Source organism: Arvicola amphibius, chromosome 9 (assembly GCF_903992535.2).
Source record: "Arvicola amphibius chromosome 9, mArvAmp1.2, whole genome shotgun sequence".
In the NCBI taxonomy this organism is placed as follows: Eukaryota; Metazoa; Chordata; class Mammalia; order Rodentia; family Cricetidae; genus Arvicola; species Arvicola amphibius.
This window is the reverse complement of record NC_052055.2, coordinates 6544246-6569142: the sequence shown is the minus strand read 5'-3', so window position 1 is coordinate 6569142 and position 24897 is coordinate 6544246. Positions and strand designations below refer to the sequence as shown.

At 38.1% G+C, this 24897-nt stretch overlaps 1 protein-coding gene across 1 annotated transcript in view; it reads right to left on the bottom strand.

The window, feature by feature from the left end:
* Nucleotides 1-24897, bottom strand: part of Zfpm2 (zinc finger protein, FOG family member 2) — a 495880-nt gene that overhangs the window by 141411 nt on the left and 329572 nt on the right. The window contains exon 8 of the mRNA XM_042055712.1: nucleotides 8096-8207. Within this exon, the coding sequence (XP_041911646.1) occupies nucleotides 8096-8207 (112 nt within the window). The remainder of the gene's footprint in view (nucleotides 1-8095; nucleotides 8208-24897) is intronic.

The following is a 24897-nucleotide window of genomic DNA, read 5'->3' as shown; positions in this document are numbered from 1 at the left end:
TAGCCTGGGAAAGTATGCATTCAGCGACCTGTACTTGACTTTGAAGATTATCTTACAAAAATAGTTTTAGAGCATTCATCCATAAGTGTTTTAGGGGAGATTAATTATATCACCAAGAAAAACATTGATTTTTCTATGGACTAAGGGTTTTGCAGATGAGACAAAGATTCCTTTCTCTACAGTTTGGGTCATATAAGAAGAAGGAGCTGAAGATATTGACTCAATGGTACAGCAGGTTCCTAGTATACATGTTGAGATGGGTTTGGTCCTCAGCTGTGTCATATGGTGAATGAATGAATGGAAGAATGGGTTAAGACAGAGGGATTTGAATGTAGAAACTCTTCTCTTAAACTCTATGAGGAAAGTGTTCTAAGAGGAGAAATTTTAAGAAGAGAAGTTTTAACTTTAAGATAGCATACAAGGCTGAAAATGTGGTTGCTTGTTAGACGCTTGCCACATGTGTCTTACTTAGGTCTTAGCTTCCATCTCTAACGTGGAATGGAAGAAGATCTAAATAATGGCCACACATCTTGCTCCTTTACAGAAATACGTTTGCAATTTTGTGCAATTTTATTTCAAATGTTTCCTGTGCATACAATTTTAAACATTACTCTAATTATAGTAGACACAATACCATACATTCTGCTCTTCTCGTCTAGAGCTGTGATGGAACAATTTCATCTAATCAGTATGATGTTTAAAAAGTTATTTACAGTGTCTTTCTCAAAAAAATTTTTTTTTTTTACTCTTAGGAGTTGTTCCTCAGTTTAGCTGACAAAGATACTCCTGGGGGTAGCTTTCAACATTATCATCTGTTTGAATGACAAGCTAACATCTCTGAGTGATAGTGACTCACCTCTCAAAAGACCCTGCTCTTCATTTCTCATTTTTATACACATGATATATCCTTAGTTCTTATCATTTGCCAACAGTAAGAGGCACATGCTTCACTAATACATGGATCCAAGGTGGTTTAAAATATTCTCTTCCCTAACACATGCTAGCATATCTCACTCACTGAGATAACTAATGATATGCACAGGCCTATGTACCAGCACTTCATTTAGCAAACTCGCAATGACATTGGTAGGAACACAAGTCTATTTTTACATACATAACATAAATTAATAATGATTATGAATGCGTAAGCAGACTCAGGTCAGCATAATATCAGCAAACTATTAACGGAGCTGTAAAAACCAGGAAGCACACAGTAAGAAATAGAAACAACACAAGGTCCAATATGTGCCGGATCTGCCGCCATTCTGCAATTTGCAGCAGGAAACTCTGTTAACCGGGGCTGCTTGTCTTGACCTTCAGACCTTCCAGAAATGACCATTTGAATCCAGACCATGATTTCTCTAAAGCAGCCATTTTTCCAATCACCGAGTCTTAGAGCAGGCATAATAAACTGCTCACGCCTCAAAACGTATTTCTCATTTTAACAGAACATAACCAGAAAAAGCCTTAGACAATCCTGAAACATGTTGGGTTTTCAGCATCGCGTTATCCTGTGGTGTTCTGCAATCAATTACTGTTATACCACCATCATTAATAATTTTCTTAATGAAAATGATTCTGTTGATCTCCGTTGTATTTTAATTATCAGAGTTAAGCATAATTACACTGCAGCTCTGAGCTGGCATGTGGACTCCTTTAGGGCGCAATTTTGTTTTAACACACTGATAATGTAATTTTACATTGTGCCAGTTTGTTTGGTTATTATCCAGTTGTACAATTCCACTGTATTCCAGATAACAGATAATAACCTTAGTACCTCCTATATCCTGAAGTCATTTAAAAAGCAATATTGGGATTCTAAGACTAGCTAACTTAATCGTCTTATGATTTTATAATTCCCACTGCTAAATATTTGGTTCAGGCACTCACTCTCTTTCAAGAATACAGTAAAATGAGACGACATTCATACATTTTTTATTAATTTACTGACTATTTAAATACAATATTAAAGATGGATACTATTTTCTTTTTTAAATTACTTTATTATTTGTATGATAGTAGACCCTCTGGGTAAAGTAAAAGCATTAGCTTATAGATTACTCTGAAAATTGACTATTATAATGGACAAAGCCAGTGTATCAAAGTTCTAGGAAACGCCAGCAGATCCTCTGTTTTAAGGTGAATCATGGTCCTGATAATCAAATACATTTGTTCTTGAAAGTTTCTCACCCATCCTAGGATCTTAGTAGCATTTCTGTCATTATTTTAACATTATTTTAATATAGGATCATGAACAGAACAGACCATTAGTGAAGTCTCAATATATTAACTACATGACTAAATGAGTACTTTGGTACAATGAGTGCAAGTTAGAACTCTGGAGCTGGGCCCAGGATGATATTAATGCCAGCTTCTATGTGAGTTTCCACTGTTGCTGCCTAGAGCTAAGAGATGAACACTAATGGTGTTGTCCCTGCCGCCTCTGTTCTAGACCACTGTCTCTTTCAAGACAAGACAAAGAATTTAAAATAACTTCACTGATAAACGTGTATGCAATTTCCGGCAAAGAGAAATTTACTTTGCTTCTTAAATGGTGGCTTCAAAAGCAACATCAATTTTGTAAATTGTCATGGAGTTAGGCTTGGAATAGAAGGAAGACCAGTTTCCTATCATAGGAGCTCTTTGTGTCAATGAGTTTTCTGTCTCTGAACTTGTTTATTCTTTTCTAGAATAGAAAAGTGCTGTTTATACCATGTATATATTGGAACAATAAACAGGATATTGCATGGAAATAATGAGAGTAGTGCATAGCGTAGAAATAGAATAATGACCGATGACAGCTATTATTAGTATTAATAGCATCAGTATTTTAATCATCAAATTAACATTTACATAGGATTCTTTCTCATTAAAAATAAAAGTATTGGGTAAACTACATGGTTCAGTAGATAAGGGTACTTGCCAAAAAACCCAAATACCCAAGTTTAATTGTTCAAACCTAAAAAAAAAAGAAGAGAATCAACTCCTGCGATCTGTCCTCTGACCTCCACATACATGACACAGTATGCATGTCCCCCACCCCTCCATTCCCCACACATAACTATATAAGTAAGTACATAAAATCAATAGGTAAAGGTCAAAAATCAGAAAAATATATTATGTGCTCAATTAAAAACAAAGCCAATGGTTTGCTCAGACAAGGCTTCGGGTCTGTGAATCTGTGACATATTTGAAAGCTTTTAAGTGGACTTGTTACTACTGAATAAGAACTGTGGAATTGTTCCCTCTTAAACAATAGATGGCCATGTGTTCTTACATATCGTCATCAAGGCCTGGTGGCCTTGTCTATTAATTCATATACTTTTGACCGTCAGGACAGACTTGGCTGAAGAGATGGTAGCCAGGAGCATGATGGCTGTGATAACACACACAGGCTAGTGTCTAGTGTCTATGTCCTTCTTCATAAATAGTCCTAGAATCCACTGGTCATATATATATATATATATATATATATATATATAGCTAAGAAAACCACTATCTAGAGAGGCTAAGTGATTTGCCCTTGACTCCATGTGGAGATTTTATTTACAATGATACCATGCTCTGACATATAAAGCAACTGTAGGAAAGGGAAAGGAGGGCTACTTGAGAGTTTCTCATTTTTTGCTTGGCATTGTTGACTTAGAGCGGGGACCTAGTGAGTGGATTGTTTAGAAATAACTATGTGAAAAGTTAACATTGAAACTGAACTAATTGAACAACATCAGTGTGGAAGAAACTAAAAGTTTAGTTTGAACACTCAGAATATCTAAGGAGCTTTCTTTCTCAAGCATGAAGAAAGTCACCATGCTTCCCAATCCATAGGAAGAAAAGAATGGATGTGTAACACTCAGTGGTAGATTTTAGCAGTGCTGCTCTGTGCACACTCTCTCTAGCAGGGCTCCCTTTAACTGCAGGATGAGGCCATCCAACATGCCGCTTCAAGAGATACAGATATGAGAATTATCTGGGGTCTGTTAAGAATAATGGCAACAAACAGATGGCCACCAAATCTAGTCTTTCACTGTCTGAAGGGCATGGGATAGTTGAGACAGGAAAAACATATCAGATTAGAGTGTGAATGTCCCAAACTCTCTTATTTTCTATTTTGACTAAACAGAATGATATCAGCTTGTCGAATAGCTCCAAGTGACAAAAGTTGGACTTTTAAATATTCATTTTACAGATACCTAGAACGTAAAAGCTGTATAGTTACAATGAACTTTATCATTGACTGTATTTAACATTATTGTAAGTAAGTTTTAGTCATAAATATAAACAGTATGAAACCTCTTTCTATCCTGTAAAAAAAAAATACTACAAAAATTCTCCCAGTTAAACCACTTCTACAAAATGCTACACATACAAAATTTATATTGTATTTGCTGATCTGCTCTGAGATAGTTGGGTCCTGTGGTCATGGTATTGACATAGAATTTGTAAGTAGTTTGTGTAAGTATTTGGCCAGAAAATAAATAAGGAACACACACACACACACACACACACACACACACACACACTCATGTCATTGGGAACCTATGTATTAATTTTTATGCTTCTTGAAAGCTCTAAGGAATTTGACACTGATAATCCCTATATCCAGGTCCCTGGAAGCCACCCACAGGAGAACCTGTGCTGTGGCAGCAGCACCCAGGTTGTATTTAGGGAACAATTTTTCCTGACCCCACTGGCTCAGTTCAGGCTAATTCTCTCAGTCTTATATGACTTAGGTATGCTGGTGAGAGCCACAGAGAGTCCCTGATTCTGTGTCACTAAAAGCTCAAGACTGCATTCTTTTCACCGGCATTCCTGTGCTGGCAAAACAAGTCTGGAGATTAGAGAGATCTCATCTAATGAAGCTGCTTGCCACTTACACAAGGAAGGAAGGAAGGTCAGAAGACAGACGTAGACCAAGGATCAAATGTGAGCAACTGCACTAACCTGCCCCTTAAATCCAGCATACCCCTGCAATCTCAGTTCTGCAAGCAGATTGCTCTCTCTAGCCCCAAGAAAAGCACATCCACAATGTACACATTTGCACGGAGAGATGGAGACCATGGAGTTCTATTTTCCACGACCAAAATAATACCTAGGAAGAAGCCAAAACACTCTGCTCTCTACACCCTAAGGCAATCTGAGTATTCAAAATTGGCTTCAGTTTTCTGAAGCCTGGGGAGATCTGAGTAGCCTTCAAAGTTTGTTCCTCGGGGAGGAACTGTTATCCAAAAAGTACTCATTGAGAGGAAAGATGAAAATACATTTTCACATGGCTGGGTGTTTTACTGCAGTAATTGATCAAGGATTACTACCAACATTTATAGTGAGTTTTCAAGGCAGACTATAGCAGGTAGCAAGTGTTTGGTCAAGGGCTCTTTCTCGTTTGAGGGATTCTACAGAATATTTGGTGAGAAATGTTCTTCTTTAAGATATGTATTTTGTGAATTTTAGGCATAAAGGTCTAGCTGTTTTGAGGGAACCTATGATGAAGTAGTTGAATGGGGATAGGTGGGGTCACATGGTACAAAGACACAAGATTTGGAGTTGCCAGGACCTGTACTGAAATATGCTTCCATTGTTAGGTTGCTTGACTAAAGACAATTATACTGCCTGTCCCAACCTGAAACAAATAAAGGGAAGAAAACACAAATTAGCTCATTGGGCTGTCTCAAATCTTCATGGAGAGGGGGTAGTTTTTGGTGTATACAACTAGACCTCAAGCTATGTGATGTTTATTGTTTATTAGCTTCAAAAACACAATATATAACTTACGAATTCTCCTATTTATTGTTTGTAAAATGGAGATGCATATCTGCTGTGTTGCAGGAGATGAAAGAAAGGATGCAATACAGGATTTATTGCAGGTCTAGTACCTGAATTGTCATAAATTAAACAATGGCAGATAATCTTCTGCAGCTTAAGAGAAATGACATCAGCAATTTATGTCATTTGTCATTTAACAACACTTAATGTGAGATGTCTATTACAATGATTGGCAGCTATTCATCATTTATCCAGTTCATCAATACATATGACTTTCCTTCCTTCTTTCCTCTTTCCTTTTTCCTCTTTCCTCTTTCCTCCTTCCCTCCCTCCCTCCCTCCCTCCCTCCTTCCCTCCCTCCTTTCCCCCCTTCTTTCCTTCCTTTCTTCCTTCATTAATTTCTTTCATTTTTGTGAAAAGAGCATGCCTGGCTAAGGACAGAGAGCGAATAAAACATTCTCCTTATTGCAGTAGATAGTTGACTGGATAGAGATAAGAAATAGCTAGCTCCTTGTGTTTCCTTTCTTTGGAACATACGACAGTTGACCACAAGAAAAGCAGTGACAGGCAATGAGAGAAGTGCACATACTTTGGTAAAAGATCATTAAAGACAGGACTTAAGGGATGCTCAAAATTAGTAGCTATCAATGTGTATGTCATTCTAATACATGGTTAGACTTGATTTATGCTTTATGAGCTAGGTGATTGATAGCTAATAATCCATTAACCAGACTTAGTTATTGCCAAAAGGCTTGAGGAATAGACAACCATAATACAAAGAAAAAATGTGTTCAATGTTCAAGTTGAAGCACTCAACTGAAATGACTATGGAATTAGAATTTTAATTCAGAAATATCTTTCCTAAAGTGATCCTAGAAATAAATGCAGTGGACTTGGATCACCTCAGAGAAGGGGTATTTTCACTGCTTTTTTTCAACTGTAATTGCACAGTGAAATTCTGTTATTAATGGCCAGCATAAATCTAACCCTCCCAATGGGACCTAGAACCCCAGGACCCTTTCATACTTGTATTCTGAATGTGGGGACTTAGGAACTGACTCACAATATACTCTAGGTCGACGGATCACACACACACACACTCAAGTGAACTTTCACTTCTCAAGATCCCATCAGAATACAGAAGAGATTTCAGGTTAGAAAACTGGTGGGTCTGTGGCCAGCAATTGCAGAAGGGAAAGAAATATAATCAGACCCTGGTGTGCAGACTGTGTTCTTAGCTTGCAAATTCCCTCTTTCCGGTGTTTTAACTTTCAAAGGCCCAGGGTAGTTTTGAGGCAATCCTCTTATAAATGTACAAATTGTAATGATTATAGGAACAAGTTGTAATTGTTTCTAGCAAGTTTTTAAGAGTCTTTGATGTTATGCTTAATGTTTTATATGTTAATATATTGATAGGGGTGCTTATTTGCTTGCTCCCTTGTATGCTTTCATGGTTTCTGGGTTCAATGAGCAACCACATCTTTGATCTCAGTAGGTCTATTTGGTTTAAAAAAAAAAGAAAGCTGAAAGAAATGAAACATGAGATGCGAAAGGTTTTGCAATATTCACGACAAAGTGAGACTGGGGACTTCACTGTGAGAACACCGAGCGAGAGCCTGAAACTTAAAGGAAAACACAGAAGTCCACGAGGCCCACACTTCACCTCCCAAACCCCAACACACATTCCTGTCTCAATGAAAGTTGTCTCATGATGTGTCATGGCATCCTTTTGTAGCCAGAAGAGGTTGGCTAGGCTGTGGTCATGCTGAGTGAATCAAAGGCAACACTCTGCAAGCCATCAGGCTCCTCTGGCCCGTTAGCCTCATACCCTTCGCAAAGCACCATGGGATAGCATTTGGTCTTTGTAAAGATTTTATTTTCAACCCCCCTCTCATTCTGTGTGATTTCTGGAATCCGACGCAAGGTAATGCCCCTGAAGCTTGCCTCTGGACAAAAATTGCGAAATTTCAAAAGGAATACAATCTTTGGTCAGTAATACCCAAGATGGGAATCTGAGATTTCATAAAACCAGGCAGCTATCCATAGGAGTAAGAGTAAAGGAAACAGATACCAACTAAATGGCTCACACATGACACTTAGCAAAGGGTCACAGCACTAAGTAAGGAACTTAGTGGTAACTCTTCTTGTTTATGTTGCACAGAAGTCAAAATCAGTAAAGCTTCCCTGAAAACACAGACTAGAGAGAGTCATGAGTGAAAGGGGAAGCAATAGACTCAATTTCCACCTGGTCCTCGATCCCATTCCTCGGGAGCAAGCCCACACTATTCAGATTTCAGTGCCGCTAAAGAGACAGGGGAAAGGAGCGCGCATTTACCTTTGCTGTACACAATGCAGTTGTTCTTGCTGTCCTCCACTCCTTGGCAAGTCACATCCAGAAGCCACTTGGGACCAGCAGTCAGCACCATGGGGACCTGAGCTTTTGTCTTCTGTGGAACGACAACAAACAGATGCCATTTGCTCTTGTTGATCAAAAACTCTAATGATAACTCTACTGAGCATTTCATTTAAACAAACAACTAAATCGCCCAAACTGTAACCCAAGGCCTTATTCCCCTGCTTTGTTGTATCTCTTTAAGATGGCAGGAGCCCTCCAAGGTTTTACAGCTTTCACTAATCGTGAATGGTGGAATTATTATCTAGGAACCCCCCCCCCTTGATATTGGATCAGATCTCCACGAATAGGCAGATCTCTTACGGCTCTGAGTTATCATGAGAAGGCAGGTGACTTTCATCACAGAGCAGAGTGTGTGGAAGTGAACTTTAGACACATTGGGCTTCATTATGAACAGGATTTTATTATTTCTTGAAACAGACAGGAAAGAATTTAGAGAATCAGTATCCATTTCAAAGCTCTACCCTGGGTGACATTTGTATTAGAGTCTGCGCTTTTTTGGAATGAATAATGAAATCTACCCAATCACCCTGACTAAAGTGTGGATATGCGGTCTGACTATCGCCGCAATAATAACGATGCTAATGACACACCGGGCATTGTCTCCAGAAAACTGTAAAAGAGCAGCCCCGAATAAATCAAGTACAGAGCGACGAAGCCATGAGCTACCCTTTGCTCCAAATAAATAGGCAGAGAGGCCAGGGTTACCATTCTAAAAGAACATACCAAAAAGGGGTAAATCTAATTCTCATAAGATTCCACACTTTGGGGAGCTTGGCACCCAAATTATTTACCTTTAAAACCCATTTGATAAATTTACACGTCAGGAGCTAAACTGAGGAGCAAGTGGGAACGTCTCAGCCAGACGGCGCTTCCCGGGTGAGTTACAGTAAACTGGCGTTCAGACTTATCATTCGACAGCCCGTGTTCTGTGTATCAAATATCAGGAAACCACAACACAGAGGACAATACAAGGGTCTCGAGGTAATTTCTGAACTGCATTTTCACCTAGATATGATTCTGCCAGAGAAATCTCAGTCATCCTGGGACTTTCTCATATGTTATGCGCTATCATGAATTCCCCAAATCGACGTTCACAAGTAGTCCCCAGAGGATTTCTTTGTACACTGGCAACTTCAGACCTCACAGGAATCTGGAAAACCCATTTCACTCCCTCCACAACAGCAAGGATGGCGTACAACATACCAATCGATTGGTAATGGCAAAACCATGTTCAAAACTGTAGGTAAAACAGAGGCCTCCTCAATTCATTAAGTAACAGTCTGATCACGCAAGGCAATGACTATAGAACAAACTGTAGATAAGAATTCAACCATGAAGGATAAATTTAAAACCAGTCTGAAATGTTAGCTAGATCAGGAATGTGTAAGGGTTTGGGTAGCTTAGAATGTCCAGGCATCCCTACTCAGCAATGTGGGTCCCACTTCCCTTTAAAACCTCATATTATGTACGGCTGGTCTCTTTATGGCACTAATAACCCTTTTAATAGTTCCCTTCCCACCAAAAAACAACCTGCCTCAGTGTCGTTCTTGAACACCAAACCTGAGGCTTTTCCATTATGTAAAGTCTCTGGGAAATCTTAGTGGAAGGTAAACAAGTCAGTTGCCTATAACCTGACCTTGTACTCACATCAGTAATGGAAAACAGAATGACACAAATTTGGTACAGCTTTTTGATGGTGCTGCGGGCAGGCCTGCTTTTCATCCTGCCTGGCTCCAGCACGGCTAGCTTAACACGCGAAATAACAACACACAAACTGTAGTCATTTAAATACTGCCTGGCCCATTATTTTCTGCCTCTTACTCACATCTTGACTAACCCATATCTAATAATCTGTATAACACCACGAGTGGTTTCTTACCAGGAAAGATTCACCACATCTGGCCTGGTGGCTGGCTTCATGGCATCTCTCTCTCTCTGAGGAGAGGCATGGTGGTCTGTCTCACTTAGGAGAGGCGTGGCATCTGACTGAGCCATCTACCTCACTTCCTTCTTCCTGTTCTGTCTACTCCACCCACCTAAGGGCTGGCCAAAGCAGTTTCTTTATTAAAACAGAAGACCCTCCCACATCAGCTTTTAGGATGCAAAATCCGAGTCTTTTTGGATGAAATATCCAGGTGAAGATGCCAGATGCTTTAAGAAATGTGGAAAGGATCATGGTATACTGTCGCCCATAAACTGAAAATTTGTTTGCTGTGGGACAATTGTCTGTACCCTTGTATTATTTTCATAAAGCACAGATTTGCCAGTAGCCAGGCAAGAAGTAGAGGTGGGGCAATGAGAACAAGAGAATTCTGGGAAGAGGAAAGTCTAAGTCTTCAATTGGCACCCAGACGCAGAGGAAGCAAGATGAGAATGCCTCGCTGATGAAGGTACCAAGCCACGTGATTAACACAGACAAGAATTATGGGCTAATGTAAGATGTAAAAATTAATTAATAAGAAGCTGAGCTACTAGGCCAACCAGTTTATAATTAATGTAGTCTTCTGTGAATTTTACTGGGAATAAACGATTACAGTAAGAGGCGGGACAGAAATCCCAGTCAATAGGAGTCATTTAAAAACAAGGGGGATGGTGGGAATGTCTGTCCTGTATGTTCTCACAGGATACCAGAGAGGCACCTTCCAGGAAGAGTGTGGAGTTACTGGGATCCTGTGGATAAATGTTGAACAATATGTCAGAAAACAGTGTGCAGGACACTCAGTCCTGGAACTCTGTGGTTTACGTTCTTAAGGAGATCTTTAGAACTTTCCTGAGTATGTACAAATTCCTGAAAGAGAGGGCTAGCTTTCATCATCACAGTCATCACTGAGGGGCTTCTTCTTACTTATCAATAGAAAGCTTAAAGGGATGTATTTAGGAGAAAAGGCTTGGGAGAGCTACAAGCATGTTACACCTCAGTGAAAATCTTTTGTAGTTAATTTTCTAAGCAGACACAGCCAATGGAAACAGTTGCTGTGTACACAGACAGTGTGTTAGACACTTTCTCTGTCTTACTTACAGACAAGGACACCAAACCTGAAAGATCAAGTAATTTTATGAAGGTCAAATACTTGATAGAGAGCAGTGGTGGTGTCTGTGGTGTTTTCGTCCCCAATATGGTCACTCTAAGTGACGCCAAAATTCCTGATTTTCTGGGATTGAGGGTTTCTGAGGAGCAAGGATGGTAGGGTCTTCCTAAATGCTACTGCTACTGGAACACTATCCACAGTTTCTACATCCACTTAATACCTGCTGCATGTGGACTGGTAAGCACTTCACCTGAATGATGCTGTGCTTTTGCTTTTTACTACTCCAACATCAGATAATTATACCCTGCTCCCCACTATTTTGCCCCTATGCAAGCTAAGACTTAAGAGATGACTGTGTGACTCAAACAAAAATAGTGGATGAATATCATTTCTGAATGATGAGTTAAGAACTGTATGTCTTAAGACTTTGGTAAATATATATATATATATATATATATATATATATATATATATATCATGCTTCAGCACAGGCAGGAATTGATTTAAGAAACTGGACCAAAATATAAACAATTTCTTCTACTGCACACCAGCAAGGAAGAAGCAAGAGTATGAGAAGTTCTAGCTGAATGCTATACCGAAGCTGTAACGTAAATAATAAATAGATAAAAAAAAAAAACTATCGTGGGAGCAGTTATTACGGTTTTGAGGAGGTGAGCCGATTTCTGCCTGAAGAAACCAACTTTTGGGGAGATTGACTGCCTTCAAAGAAGATTACAAAGTGTGAGAAGGAAGGAGTTATCCAGGATTATATGAAATGGACACTCCAGAAAAATCCATGTATAGAAAAGAGCAATAAAATCCACCTTGATCATTAGGCTCATTTCCTCATCCCTCACTCTAGGATGAGGATTCATAGAAATTCTAGAGTTTTAGACACTTTAAACTTCATTGAATTTAACCCTCTGGCTTCTTAAATGAGGGACGTAAGGGACATATTTATTAACACACAAAGTGTACAGGTGACATAACTGACTGGGACAAAAGTGAGGTCTTGTGAAAGGCGTGGCAGGTATGAAAATGGTCCTGAAGAAACCATGGTCCGAGGCCTCAGACCTTGGGAATATGTATGTTACCTTCTCTGTCAAAGATGCAGTGAAATATTTAGGACCAGGAGAGGGCAACTTGTCCAAAATTGTGCAAATAATCTCATTCAAAACATAGGAGTCCCTGAAAAGTGGAAAGGGAAGTCAAAAGTGTGAAACAAAGGGATTCTCAGATGCTGGGCTTGATGGTTCGCACTTGCAATCCCAACACTCCAAAGGCTGCTACAGGGGGATTGCTGTGAGCCATCAGACACCCAGAGCCACACAGTGTCTTCTAGACTGGCCTGAGCTTTAGAGTTTTACCTTGTAACAAGCAAACAAACAAACAGATTTCACCTGCAATTATTGCACCTGCCTTTAAAGATGAGGAAGTGACATAGGCCACAAGCAAAAATAAATAAATAAACAAACAAACAATAAATGAATGAATAAATAAGCTAGCTCTGTCCTCCGTTCACAAGAAGAGCCAGTAACTGATATCTCACACCCTAAAACCCTACAGCTGTGGAAGATCCAGCCTTCAGGATATGGATTCTTTCTTAGAATCTTCAAGAATAATCATGTCTGCTGGACACCTTGAGACCTGTATTGGACTTCTGACCTACAGAGTTATAAAATAATAATTTGAGATTTGCAGCCTCTGTTTACTTAAACAGTAAAATCAAACAAGGATAAAAAAAACATTCAGATTTACTGAACTGTGCTTTTTAAAAAAAAAATGTCAAAATTCCCTTCTGAAATCCATTCAAAGTGATAAAATACATGTTTCTTAGTTGGAACAACACCATAGGACGTTGCTGTTTCAAAATGACACGAAATACCTAGTGGTGCTTGCATTGTCCTTGCATCTAGACTCGGGTTTATACGAACATGTCTGGCATCATCTTTGACTTGGCAGTTGCAGTTTGTTTAAAGTCAAGGTGAGGGAGAAGATGATATACTTGGGAATCTTTACCCAAGCTGCTGGTGGGTCGCCTGGCTGGAAAGCCACCTAAGTATTTTCAACTTTAGAATGCATATCTCCAAAATGGACATTCTTTTATTGTTGTTATTTTTGCTTTTTTTTTTAAAAAAAAAAATTGAAACAGGTTTTCTCTGTACAACCTTGGATTTTCTGTAACTTGCTCTGTAGATTATACTGACCTCGAACACACAGAGTTCTGTCTGTCTCTGCCTTCTGAGTTCTAGAATTAAAGGCATGCACCACCACCACAGCCTGGCTCAAAATGTGCATTCTATTCCAACTTTTTAGTATGTAAAAGAGCTAGCATAATGCTCAATACTATATTTAGAGACATGTCAATCATTTACTAAATGTCTAGATTAATAAATGAACTGAAATGTCAAAAGAATTTCCCGAATCCCCATTTGTTGAGGGTTGGTAGTGTCTGCAGTGGTTAGCATAGAGTTCAGGACAGAACTTCCTGGTTGTCCCATTTGCGCATTAAAACAGCCAATGCTAGTATTCAACAATAATAATACTATTCAAAAATATTATTCCACAATTTCCATCTTTATATGATGAAGAGTCTTCTAAAGGCTACAGCCCTGTGAGACTTTGCTGGACCACTGGAAGTGGATAAAGGTGGATTGATGGCACAAATCTGGAGAGGCTTGGCACTTGGGAGACTTGAGGCAGAATATCTTGGAGATGGAGGATAGTCTGATTTACACCATGAGCTCTTGTCTCCAAAACAAAAAATAAAAAAATCCCAAAAAACAAAAATCCAACCAAACGAACAAAAAGAATACAACAAAGAGTAGAGTAAGAAGAATGGGTGCAGGGGGAAGGACAGAATAGCAGTAGGAGAAGGAAGAGGAAAAGGAGGAGGTGCAGGGGGAAGGACAGACTAGCAGTAGGAGGTGGAGGAAGAGGAGGAGGAGGAAGAGGACCGACATTATTTCCATACACAACAGAGCCTGTAAAACAATGGCATTTGCCACTGTCCCTTGCTTTTGCCCAAGTTTTCAAGTAGACACTTATGAGAGGAACCTGAAGATGCTGGTGGTCACATAGCATGAAAAGAAGAGTGACTTTCAAAGGATCATGATGCTTTTAATCTTAGGGAAGCTTAGCTTATCCTAATTTAATTTCATTTATTTTAGTTTCCATGTTGAAATGCCCATGGAGATAGAGATTTGTCAGTTAAAGTTTGTGCTTTATTTGTAGCTCTCTTAGCAATAATCGGAGGCACATAAAAGGAGTCATCATTTTCAGTTAAACTGCATTGCAAAAGAACTATACACTTTTTCAGGCTCCACATTGTAGTTAAAAAAAAAAAAAAACCCTGCACTTCTAGACACAGTTTGAACCCAGAGTTTCAAGTTTAGACAGCTCACAACTAGACAAACTTGACAAGGACAAAATGGGTCATACGTGTCACTTCTTAGGAATAATTAGAATCATCTAATGTGGATAAAAGAGGTCAGACTGGCATCCTCTGCTCACTAACCTTTGGAGTTACTGGACCGACAAAGGAGGTAGCCTTCAATAAATGTTTATAGTCGAGCCAAAAGGTTAATGGAGATAAAAGTAGGCAGCCCAAAGGTAAAGAATAGAGGAGAATTCTCACCCAAGAGACTGATGACGTAATGCTGCCTTAGGGATTCCAAATTTTGCTGGAAAACTTTGTTGAGTTTTTCCAAAATAAGAGCTAGAAGACCTAGGAGCCACAGGAAGGGGTTGTGTACAAGAAGAGCCGAACCCCTTGAGAAAGGATTGCAACTGTTGCTTGGTGGGAATTGTCTGGGAAACATGTGAAAACACAGTTATAATATCTTATGCCTTTGCACCAGATAAAGGTTGATGGTGATGGAAATTACCTTGGTGCTGTTTCCATAGCTATGTAGTCAGTAAAAAGATATGAAGCCTGCCTGACAATATTCTACTATCTTAATAATTGATACCTTTTACTATTCTCTCAATGTTATATTAGGCATAGAAATTTTTCAAAAGTAAAACAGATATTAAATATATAATAAAATCAGAAACACTCAGGGCTATGCAGAGAGACACACAAATTCACACACATAAAGAGAAAGAGAGAAACTTTATACTTTGTATTTGGCATTAGGAAATTGAATGACACACCCGTCACCAACATCTCAACTCAATTGTTCTCAAATCTAATAAAAATTATGATACTGTATATGGCTTCCTCTTTTACTACCACACAAGTTTTTTTTTCATAATAAAAATTTCAGTTTATACATATACATTTAAGTAATTCTCCACATTGGAAGTTGATTACACACAAACTTACAGTAATGGGAACTTAACCACTCTCCATCTTTTTTACTGTATGACCTTTCTAAAGACAATGAATTTGAATTATAAGGAGCAGCAATCTGTTCAGTGGGAGCAAATAACTTAAAATTCTTCATAAAAAGTTCCAATTCAAGGCTTTATAGAATTATAATTTCTGTAATTTTAGACATGTCACATAGCCCCAAAATTATCAATTTAACTTTTCCAATCAAGAAAATAGTACTTTCAAGTAAAAAAAAACATAAAATATAGAATTTTAAAGACAAAATTTATGAATGTCTGTACTTGATGCTATGAAAGTAGAACTTGAATGACAGTGTGTGTGTGTGCGTGTGTGTGTGTGTGTGTGTGTGTGTGTTGGGGGAGGGTGCATGTGCTTAGGAAAAGAGGTATAATCATTTAAACACATCACTAATAACATTTCCAAACTCATACCAAAGTGAATGATATTACCTTCATTTGCTGTTTGGCAAATAACAAACCAACTTCATAAAATATATCAAAATTGTACTGCCTGGAAAATTGTTGTGCTTTAAGTATTTTTCAAACTTCAGCAAAAAGAACCAAAAGTACTCTGAAATTAGATGATACAAGTGTTGGGCAAACAAGAAAGACATTTGTGATGTTCTGTTAAATCCATTGCAGTATTCTGCAAGGCGAGGAGAGAGGAATTTCATGAAGGTATCATTATAATCCCATTTTTCTTGAGTGTGACTCTATAAAATATCTGTTATAAATATTAGGAGAGTAGAATTCCAGAGGACTTTTCCTAAGAAAGCATCTTCACATTGAGTGTGGGATGTGGGATGTCAACCACGATAAGAGACCTTAAAAAAAAAAATCAGTGTAGAATAAAATCATAGAATCCTTGCCTACTATATTCGTATGCTGTATGTCTGTTTATCTCTAATCACCACCAATTGAAGTAATTGTTATCACTTGTGGTACATTTGCCTTGCTTTCTCTTAACCCAACTCACTTCTTAAATATAGAAATTTCAGGACAAAAATAATGATTCCATTCAAAGCAAAACACAAATAATTCTATGCATGCGGGTTATTTAAAGTAAACTGCTTCAAAATAAGAATAACCATTCAGGGATGAACAGACAAACACTATGGGCTGAAACCATCAGCTCTAAAAATAGAAAATTTTCACTTTTTCAAGAGGGAAAAAAATCACCAAATTAATAACCCTTAGAGTATCCAGAAAGATATTCTGCTTCATTTTCAGAAAGAATGAAGTAATGTTTCTTTCTTTCTGCCAACTTCAGCCCCACAGTCTCATCTGTTCTTCACATCAATTTGGCTCGGAATAGGAGTGCCTCCCTACAAGCTGGCAACCATTAGCTTCACCCTTTTTATTATATGTGTCTCTGGGAGTCACAGAGTGTTTAAGGAGTGTTGTTTTGCTCCTGGCAGAGTTTCTGGGCTTGTACGTAATGCAATCTGCAAAAGAGTGTCAGAGCTGAAACCCCAAGATGGAAGAAGGAAAAAAAAAAGAAAACTCAAAACAACAAATTGCTCTCCAGTAGCCTTCCTTTTAGGAGACTGTCACAAAAACTATGGCAGGGGTCGGGAGCATGTGAGCCTCGGTGCCAGCTACGTGACCTGGAGCCAGCCACTTAACCTCTGGAGGTCTCTATTTTTTTTTCTGCGTAAGATGATCTCATATGTCCTTACAGCTTGTTAATACTGTCCTTAAGAGACATTTGCTATAGAATTTCCTCCCAAACCAACTCACATTCTGAGTGTGCCCTGGAAGATGCATACGGAAACCCAACCCTACCGAGCTTCGACATGCTGAAGAAAATGTTATTCTTGCTGGTGAAGAAATAAATAAATAATGGAATCTATCTTAATTAAATGTTATATGTTTTGAGCCTGTTCATAGATAGTAATGTGGTCAAAATGAAGGTGTTTTGAAGACTAGAAAGTATATGGACTAGATATACATTCACCTTAAACTATCATTGGCCTATTTAGTTTTAAAAAAACTTAGTGTTGATTCTGTTCAGTCATCTATCGAGACTCATTGAAAGGCCTTGTGTAATAGAGAGAATAAATGTCCTGCTCAAAGCTACCCTATTGAGAGGTATGCATATTGATATTGAGAGTTATACATCCCTCAAGAAGTAGTCTACCACACATGCAATTAATTTTATGGCTTCATTATTGTTGTTAGTATTATTGTTGTTAGTATTATTGTTGCTGTCGTTGGTTTGTCACCTTAGCTAATCTTAGTTTCTATTTAAAGAGAGATAACACATTTTTTTGTTGTCATTTTATCTAGACAGGTTTCTCTGAGTGTAGTCCTGACTATCCTGGAACTTGCTGTGGAGACTAGGCTGGCCTCGAACTCAGCTCACAGAGATCCGCCTGCCTCTGCCTACTGAGTGCTGGGATTAAAGGTGTGCACTGCCACTGCCCAGCTAATAATACTTTTCTTATTTTTCTTTCACAATTTTATGCATATATATATATATATATATATATATATACATACATACTGATTACTCTCAATCCCCTTCCCCCTTCTTCCTCTTTCCTTCCTTTCTCTACCCACCTCCACTTCTATAATCTCCTTACTTGAATTCATGGCTTTTTGTTTTGGTTTTGTTTGTGTGTGGCCACCTGGGTGGTCTTGTGAATGGAGCTATCCATGGAAGCCCGGTGAGTACACTAATACCTAGACAACTGATAATTATGGCGCCCCCTTCCAATCATCATCAGGTGCTCATGCTCAACAGTACAAGGTAAGGTCACATAAACCCTGAGCCCCATCCATGAGTGACTGACTATTCAGAGGATCTGTCTTCTACAGGTCCAGGCAAAGCAATTGCAGCTGCTCTGAGATCTTGATTTTACTGGCTGAATCCCAGTCTAGAGGACAGGGTTCTGTTGCCTTCCTCCCTGTCTTCTGGATTTTACATTATCTTTGTTTCTTCTTCCAGTGCCCCATGAGTTAGTTGTGTGTATGGGGGGGGGGTGGTAATACAAATGATTTGTTTAGGCCTAAGCCCTCATCTGCAACCTGTTCTTAGCATTTGGGGTAGTCATAAGGGTGAAAAAGGTCTCAATATAATAATACTAAAGTTGCAATAAGTAAATATATTCTCTTAATTACTAATATTCCTGCTGTGTATCTTTATATCTATTATCTTAGACTAATATTAGTTTACTTGTATTTAGAACTTAAAAATTTCTGATGTTATAATTAAGTTAAAAATATTTGTATTAAAATAAGAATGGAAGTGAGAAAAGTGAGTCCCCTCCATAGCAAAAAATACACCAATATTAATGTTAGTGCTAGGTATTATATTGGTAACAGTATATTTCAGAAAGGTATATTCCCCCCACAAAACATTATTGTCACGTTATTTAAATTCTGGTTCAGAAAGAGCTCAGCAGAAATGTCAGAGTATTAGGGCAGGTGAGCAAAGCTTATGCTAATCCTATGACAATTAGTTTACAAGAGCGTTACACATGGCTCAAGTATCTAAAAGGCTTTGGTGGTGAGGGTGGTTTTGAATAAGTTTGCTTAACCAACACATGTGGAAGGACTTTTGTAAAGCTTTTCTTTACGGAACAAGTGTCCACCTCACCGAGGTGGGTTACCTTTCTTTCCCTCTTGAAGACGTAGGAGCAGGACAGTAACAAACTCCAGCACTCCATGCCTCTAACTCCCATACGCTATTCGGCATGCTGGTCCATGCATGGGGAGCGGGAATGGCATGCCATGAAGCCAAATGAGGTTTATCTTTGTCAATGTTGCATCTGGATCAATTTTCGTAATGTGATATTTCTCTGTTGTTGCTAATTTTCAGTGACATGATTTTTCTAATGAAGAGCGAAGAATAAACATGAATTTTTAAAAAGTATTTTATGAGTAAGATGTTTGGCATATGAGTCTCAGTCATATGAGACAAACTTTATTAAGTCTATTTCAATTCTCTTTCTTTTATTTTATCTCCTCCTTCCCTGTCCCTCCCTCCTTCCCTCTCTAATCTGCCCCCCCGCCCACGCTTCTCCCATCTCCTTTCTGCTCTTCTTTCCCCTTTCCTTTCTTGGCTACTGTTTCTTTTCTTTTTTCCGTTTTGAGACAAGGTCTTACTATGTAGCCTACCCAGCACTTGAACTTGGAGATATTTTGGCCTCAGCCTCTTAAGTGCTTGGATTAGACGTATGCAATATCACACCTTGCCTTTAGCTTATCATGTTCTCTTAAACACTTACATCTGTGAATAGAAGCATCAATGTACATGCTAGATAGTGAGTTTGAACTGGGTTAAAGTGACAAACTATGGCATTGATTACAGTTTACGGTTTGACTACCAATATCAGTGTTTTTGTGGTTATCGGTTACATGCAAGCTAACTTAACATTCGGAAGACATTTGTTTGCATTGTCTAAATGTGGTTTTTGCAATGTCAATAATAGAACATTATGTGTAAATTCATCTCAACTAGTAATAGTACAACATGGCTAGCTTTGTCCTTATTTCAATTGTTTCTGTTTTGAGAAGGCTACTGTTCAGTTATTTGAATAATCATTTTGGGCTTTTATGGAAATTACTTGTGGTCATCATATGTGCAGAAGTTTACTAATAAGCTCTGCACAGAAAACTTCAAGAATGGACAGACAGATGACTTATGCTTCTCCTAGATGCTCACAATATATTAACAATAAAACTTAAGTAGCACTCACACAGATTACTTAAATCAATATTAATAATCAAGATAATTATATTCAAGCCTATGATTGATACACTTGGAAAATGCAATGCATATTCCATGACCCATGATGAAATGGCAGTGTACAAAGGAGAAATGATTGCTAGTCTATGTTAGGGAGAGAGTGGTGTTTAATGATAGTTATGGAACTAACTTTAGAGTTTGGCTAAACACATTCAAGTTTCTCATGTGTAGCAATGAAATACCATAAAGCATGGCCCATGTTTTTATAGTTATATCTCAAATCTAATCATAATGATCTTTTAAGATGCATATTAGGAGTTTAGCTATGCATCTCATCTATTAAATACCAGCTTATTGCTTCTCAACCTTTTGCTATGATCAACTCTATCAATTTATGACTCTCTACTCTGCTGGAGGCTTTCCCCCTAGATGTTTGCAGATCCTGCCAAGATGGTAATCAATATTAACCACTACAATAGCCAGATGAATGTGCATATTTTAAATATATGTTCATTAACTAATTTAATACACTTTGCTAATTAAGGATTCAAAGGTGGCTTAATTGTCTGTGGGAGGCAAATGACTGAGTAAATACCATATGCACATCAACTCAAGAAGTGTGTGACTTTGTAAAAATTACTAAGAATTCCCTCAATGGTTTATTGATTGGTTTAGGGGTTTGGAGAAAAAGCTCAAGAGTTAAGAACACTTGCATGTCTTGCAGAAGATCTAGGTTCAGTTCCTAGCATCCCCACCATTGGCTCACAACTGTCTGTAACTCCAGTTTCATAAGGTCTGTAGCCCCCTTCTAGTCTTCACGGCACCATGCATGGAAGCGATGCCCATGGATATACAGAGGAAATCACACATACACATAACATGAAAATCTGAATTACAAAACTATTTGTGGTACAGGGTTATTTTAAAAAGCGAATGAGTTCACACATGTAATGTATACTAAGAGTACTGGGTATCTAAGTCCCTGTAAACATTTAGCTTATTTTTCTACTTATTATTAAAGAAATATGTTTTCTCAAACTTTTAGAATTCCCGGTAAAATAGTAATTCTGGCTAACTCAAAAGTTACAAATTTCCCTAATGTATGATTAATTTTCTTGCCTTTATTAAGCAGCAGCAATGTGTTAAAATTTTATGTGCTATATTGTGTTTAAACTGATTATTTTTGCAATCCCATAAAATACCTTTATATCTGTTTTATAGATAAATATGCAGAGTCTAAGAAGCTAAATAACTTAGCCAAGCAGTCATTTCTAGGCAGTCCTTAACCATGAATTGTCCTCTGTTTTCTTCTTAGTAATCTATAGGAAGTTGAATTCTCTCCACGGTGTGAGGGCACTGAGGGTCTTCTTAGGAAGTGTGCTTAATATCAGTACTTCCTGCTCATGCAAGCTAGCTTAAATGATCTTCCACAAACCACTGGTTAGCAGTTTCTGTTTTACATTATGCATGATGTCTTGCTGTACTTTGTAGAAGCTAATTGCATGGCGCCTCATTAATAATCTTCAGGGTTTCTTGAGCTGTGAAATTTATAGCTTTTGTGGTGAATTATTTCTCACATTTGCACAGTTTGGAGTCTTGTAGGTCTAGTTGAGATGCTAAATATCAGCACTAAGCTTCAAGTAAGAGGAACAGACCAGACGTGGTCTACTTAGTGATATAAAATATTGAAAAATGGGTAATACCTTGGAATATTGTGTTTTCATGACTTTAAGCATTTTTAGACTTATAGAGATGATTGTATCTTACACCAGATTTAAAAAAACAGCCTTTATAAGCATTTCCATTCATAATCAGAATTCATGATGAGATCCAGGATGAGATGAGGTTCAAGATACGAAACTGCACTTGTTACACAAGAATACACACAGAATAACATTCTTCCCTGGTGTGCATTTGAGTGTAGTTTGAGCAGAGGACAGTCTAGGCAGCCCTTGGTAGTGCAGAACACTACCTTTCTTCCTTTCTTCAGATCCTTTGGATATACTGCTTATCTGCCTGGGTATTCAGTACTTGATGAGATGGCTTTTGAACACAGATTGGACTAAAACCCAAGCACAGCCCTTTCCTCTGCTGGACAAAATGGAAATTTAATCTGGAAAGTCAAAATGATCCCTCATGAGAAGAACTGGGTAGAAATAAAGTAGATGTGAAAAAATTTGTGCCATAGTTGTTCTTTTGACTAACTATTGAAAGCAAGATATTCAACTATAATTTAGATACTAGTCATTGAATGCTCACAACAGCATGTTTCTGGAATGTGGTAGAAATCATGACAGTACGAAGGAGGAATCATGGTTCATGCCCTTGTAGTCATCATGGAGAAATAGCACTGGAGCCTAAGAGTCAGCTTGCTTGAGTTGAAGCCAGCTTTCCAATTGGCTGCATGGGGTGTGGATTTGGTCAGGCAGGTATAGCTCTTTGAGCATCAGCTCTTTTCTTGATGTCCTAAGGACTCATTGGGATGAATGTTAAATTCAACAACAAAAATACAAAGTGCTTCTTATGCTTACTGTGGGCCTTGACTTGAGGAATGGGGCAACATTTGCAAAACTTATCAAATGTCTGCCAGAAGTTCTATGTATGCCTTGGTTACCTAACAGGTAGAAAGCCGCTTGCACTATGCGTCATCCTTTCACAGAATAAGATCTAATATCCATTGAACTTATATTACCCAATATCAACAGAATAACATATAATAGACAAAAAGTGTAAGTGTTTTCCTACTTGATCCTTCATCTATTTACTGTATTAGTTGGAGCCCAAAACACCACTCATCACTGCTATTTCAATGACATAAATTTGATGACCCTTCTGTGTTAGTGGAAAAATAACCTGCATTATAAAAAGCTTTACTTAATAAAAAAAGTTTTTCCTTTAGTCTAAATTTCATGGTTGTGTTTTCCTTTCTACCTTATGCATTAAAGTACAAAATAAATCTATTATTACTGATAAGAGATATTATGTAACTTAAATATATTATATAATGTTTGAATTAGGTTAACTATATCTATATCCTTGAACATTTAATCATTTCCTTATTCTAAAGTCTTTCAATATTCTTTCAACTAAACTTTAAAAATTTATAGACAATCTTTCTCACAGTCACATACAATGCAATAATCTCATCTTACTCCCACCTATAGTTTTATTAGCAATCATGAGACCTAAATTCTCCTTTGCAAGGCATTAGGGACATAGCAGGACAAAAGTTATGGTCATTGAATTTTTATTTCTGCTAATTCTCCACTTTGAACTCTAACTTGAGAGTTCTTTGTATAGTAAGACTATTTTGAAGATGTGATTTTGTGTTATATTGTGCAATGGCATATAATGTCTTAAATGTGACTACCTTAATCAGATGTACTTATTTAATGTTTTTCTTGTCTCCTTTTTTTACCTTCCACATAGTAAAACAAATAAAAATCAAAGAACAGTCTTCGATTGCTAAGGAGACTGTCTTTTTCCCTAAAATGTCATTGCTTCATGTGATTTCTACAATTTTTAAGGGATCTGTGCCTTCACTAAACCTGAGCTTCGTTCTAAGTTTCTGTAAGTGACTGAATTCCCTGAGTCATAATGGATGAGTTCCCTGAGCAAATTATGAGTGAAGGAGCAAGGGCCCTTCAAAGGTTGGAGCTACTTCTGACCCTAGGATTCTCTTCTTCACCTTTGTGGGAGGAACTCAGAAAACAGACAGGTCCTGGTTGTTCAAACTTTGCTCCTTTTCTTGATGCTAAATACAAATTCATAGTGTCCTTCAACATTTACAAAATTAAGTAAACAGAGTGGTTTTAAATATAAACGGTACAAGAGTGCTTCATTTTTTAGGAACAAAGGTGGAATCCCTCTAAAAAAAACACACCCATGACGGTGGAGGAGGACTGAGAAACGAAGGACAACAGCAATGAGCATGAACTCTACAGCATGGATGGGTTTACTGTGAGCCTTGTCAGTTTGGTTGCTCACCTTCCTGGACTTAGGGGGAGCTGGGAGGACCTTGGACTTAACATAGTGAAGGGAACCCTGATGGCTCTTTGTCTTGGAGAGGGGTGGAGTGGGGGTATGGGTGGAAGGGAGGGGAGGGAAGGGGGAGGAGGAGGGGAGGAGATGGAAATTTTTAATAAAAAAATGAGAAAAAAAACACACCCATTTCTGTTGACTCCTTCATGGGACTTACATACTTGAGAATCATGAAAATGTATCTTAATTCACACTGACATAGAATTCCCTAACCCAGTTCTGTGTGAAAGAAAAATGCAGCAACAAGAACAAAATTTAGAAGTTTGCTTTGCCCCATTTTGTATACAGGGCAAAATGATGTGTGTGTGTGTGTGTGTGTGTGTGTGTGTGTGTGTTTGTACATGAACTTGTTTGTATGTACTATTTGTGGGCAAAATGTTCCATATTGATGAAGACTGTACCACCAGTAAAGCATGGAACTTAAGCAATATTTTCATGACTAACTCAAATGCTCTTTTCTAATACCCAAGACTTTTACGGTATTTGAGGAAGACCTATTTCTCAACAAAATCTGTTACTACAACCCTTTTGCTGCCACAGAAAGTATAGTCTCAAGATAGCCACTGGACGAATATGTTCCAAGTGTGGATAAGGACACAACATTGAAACTCCCTTTTTTCCCC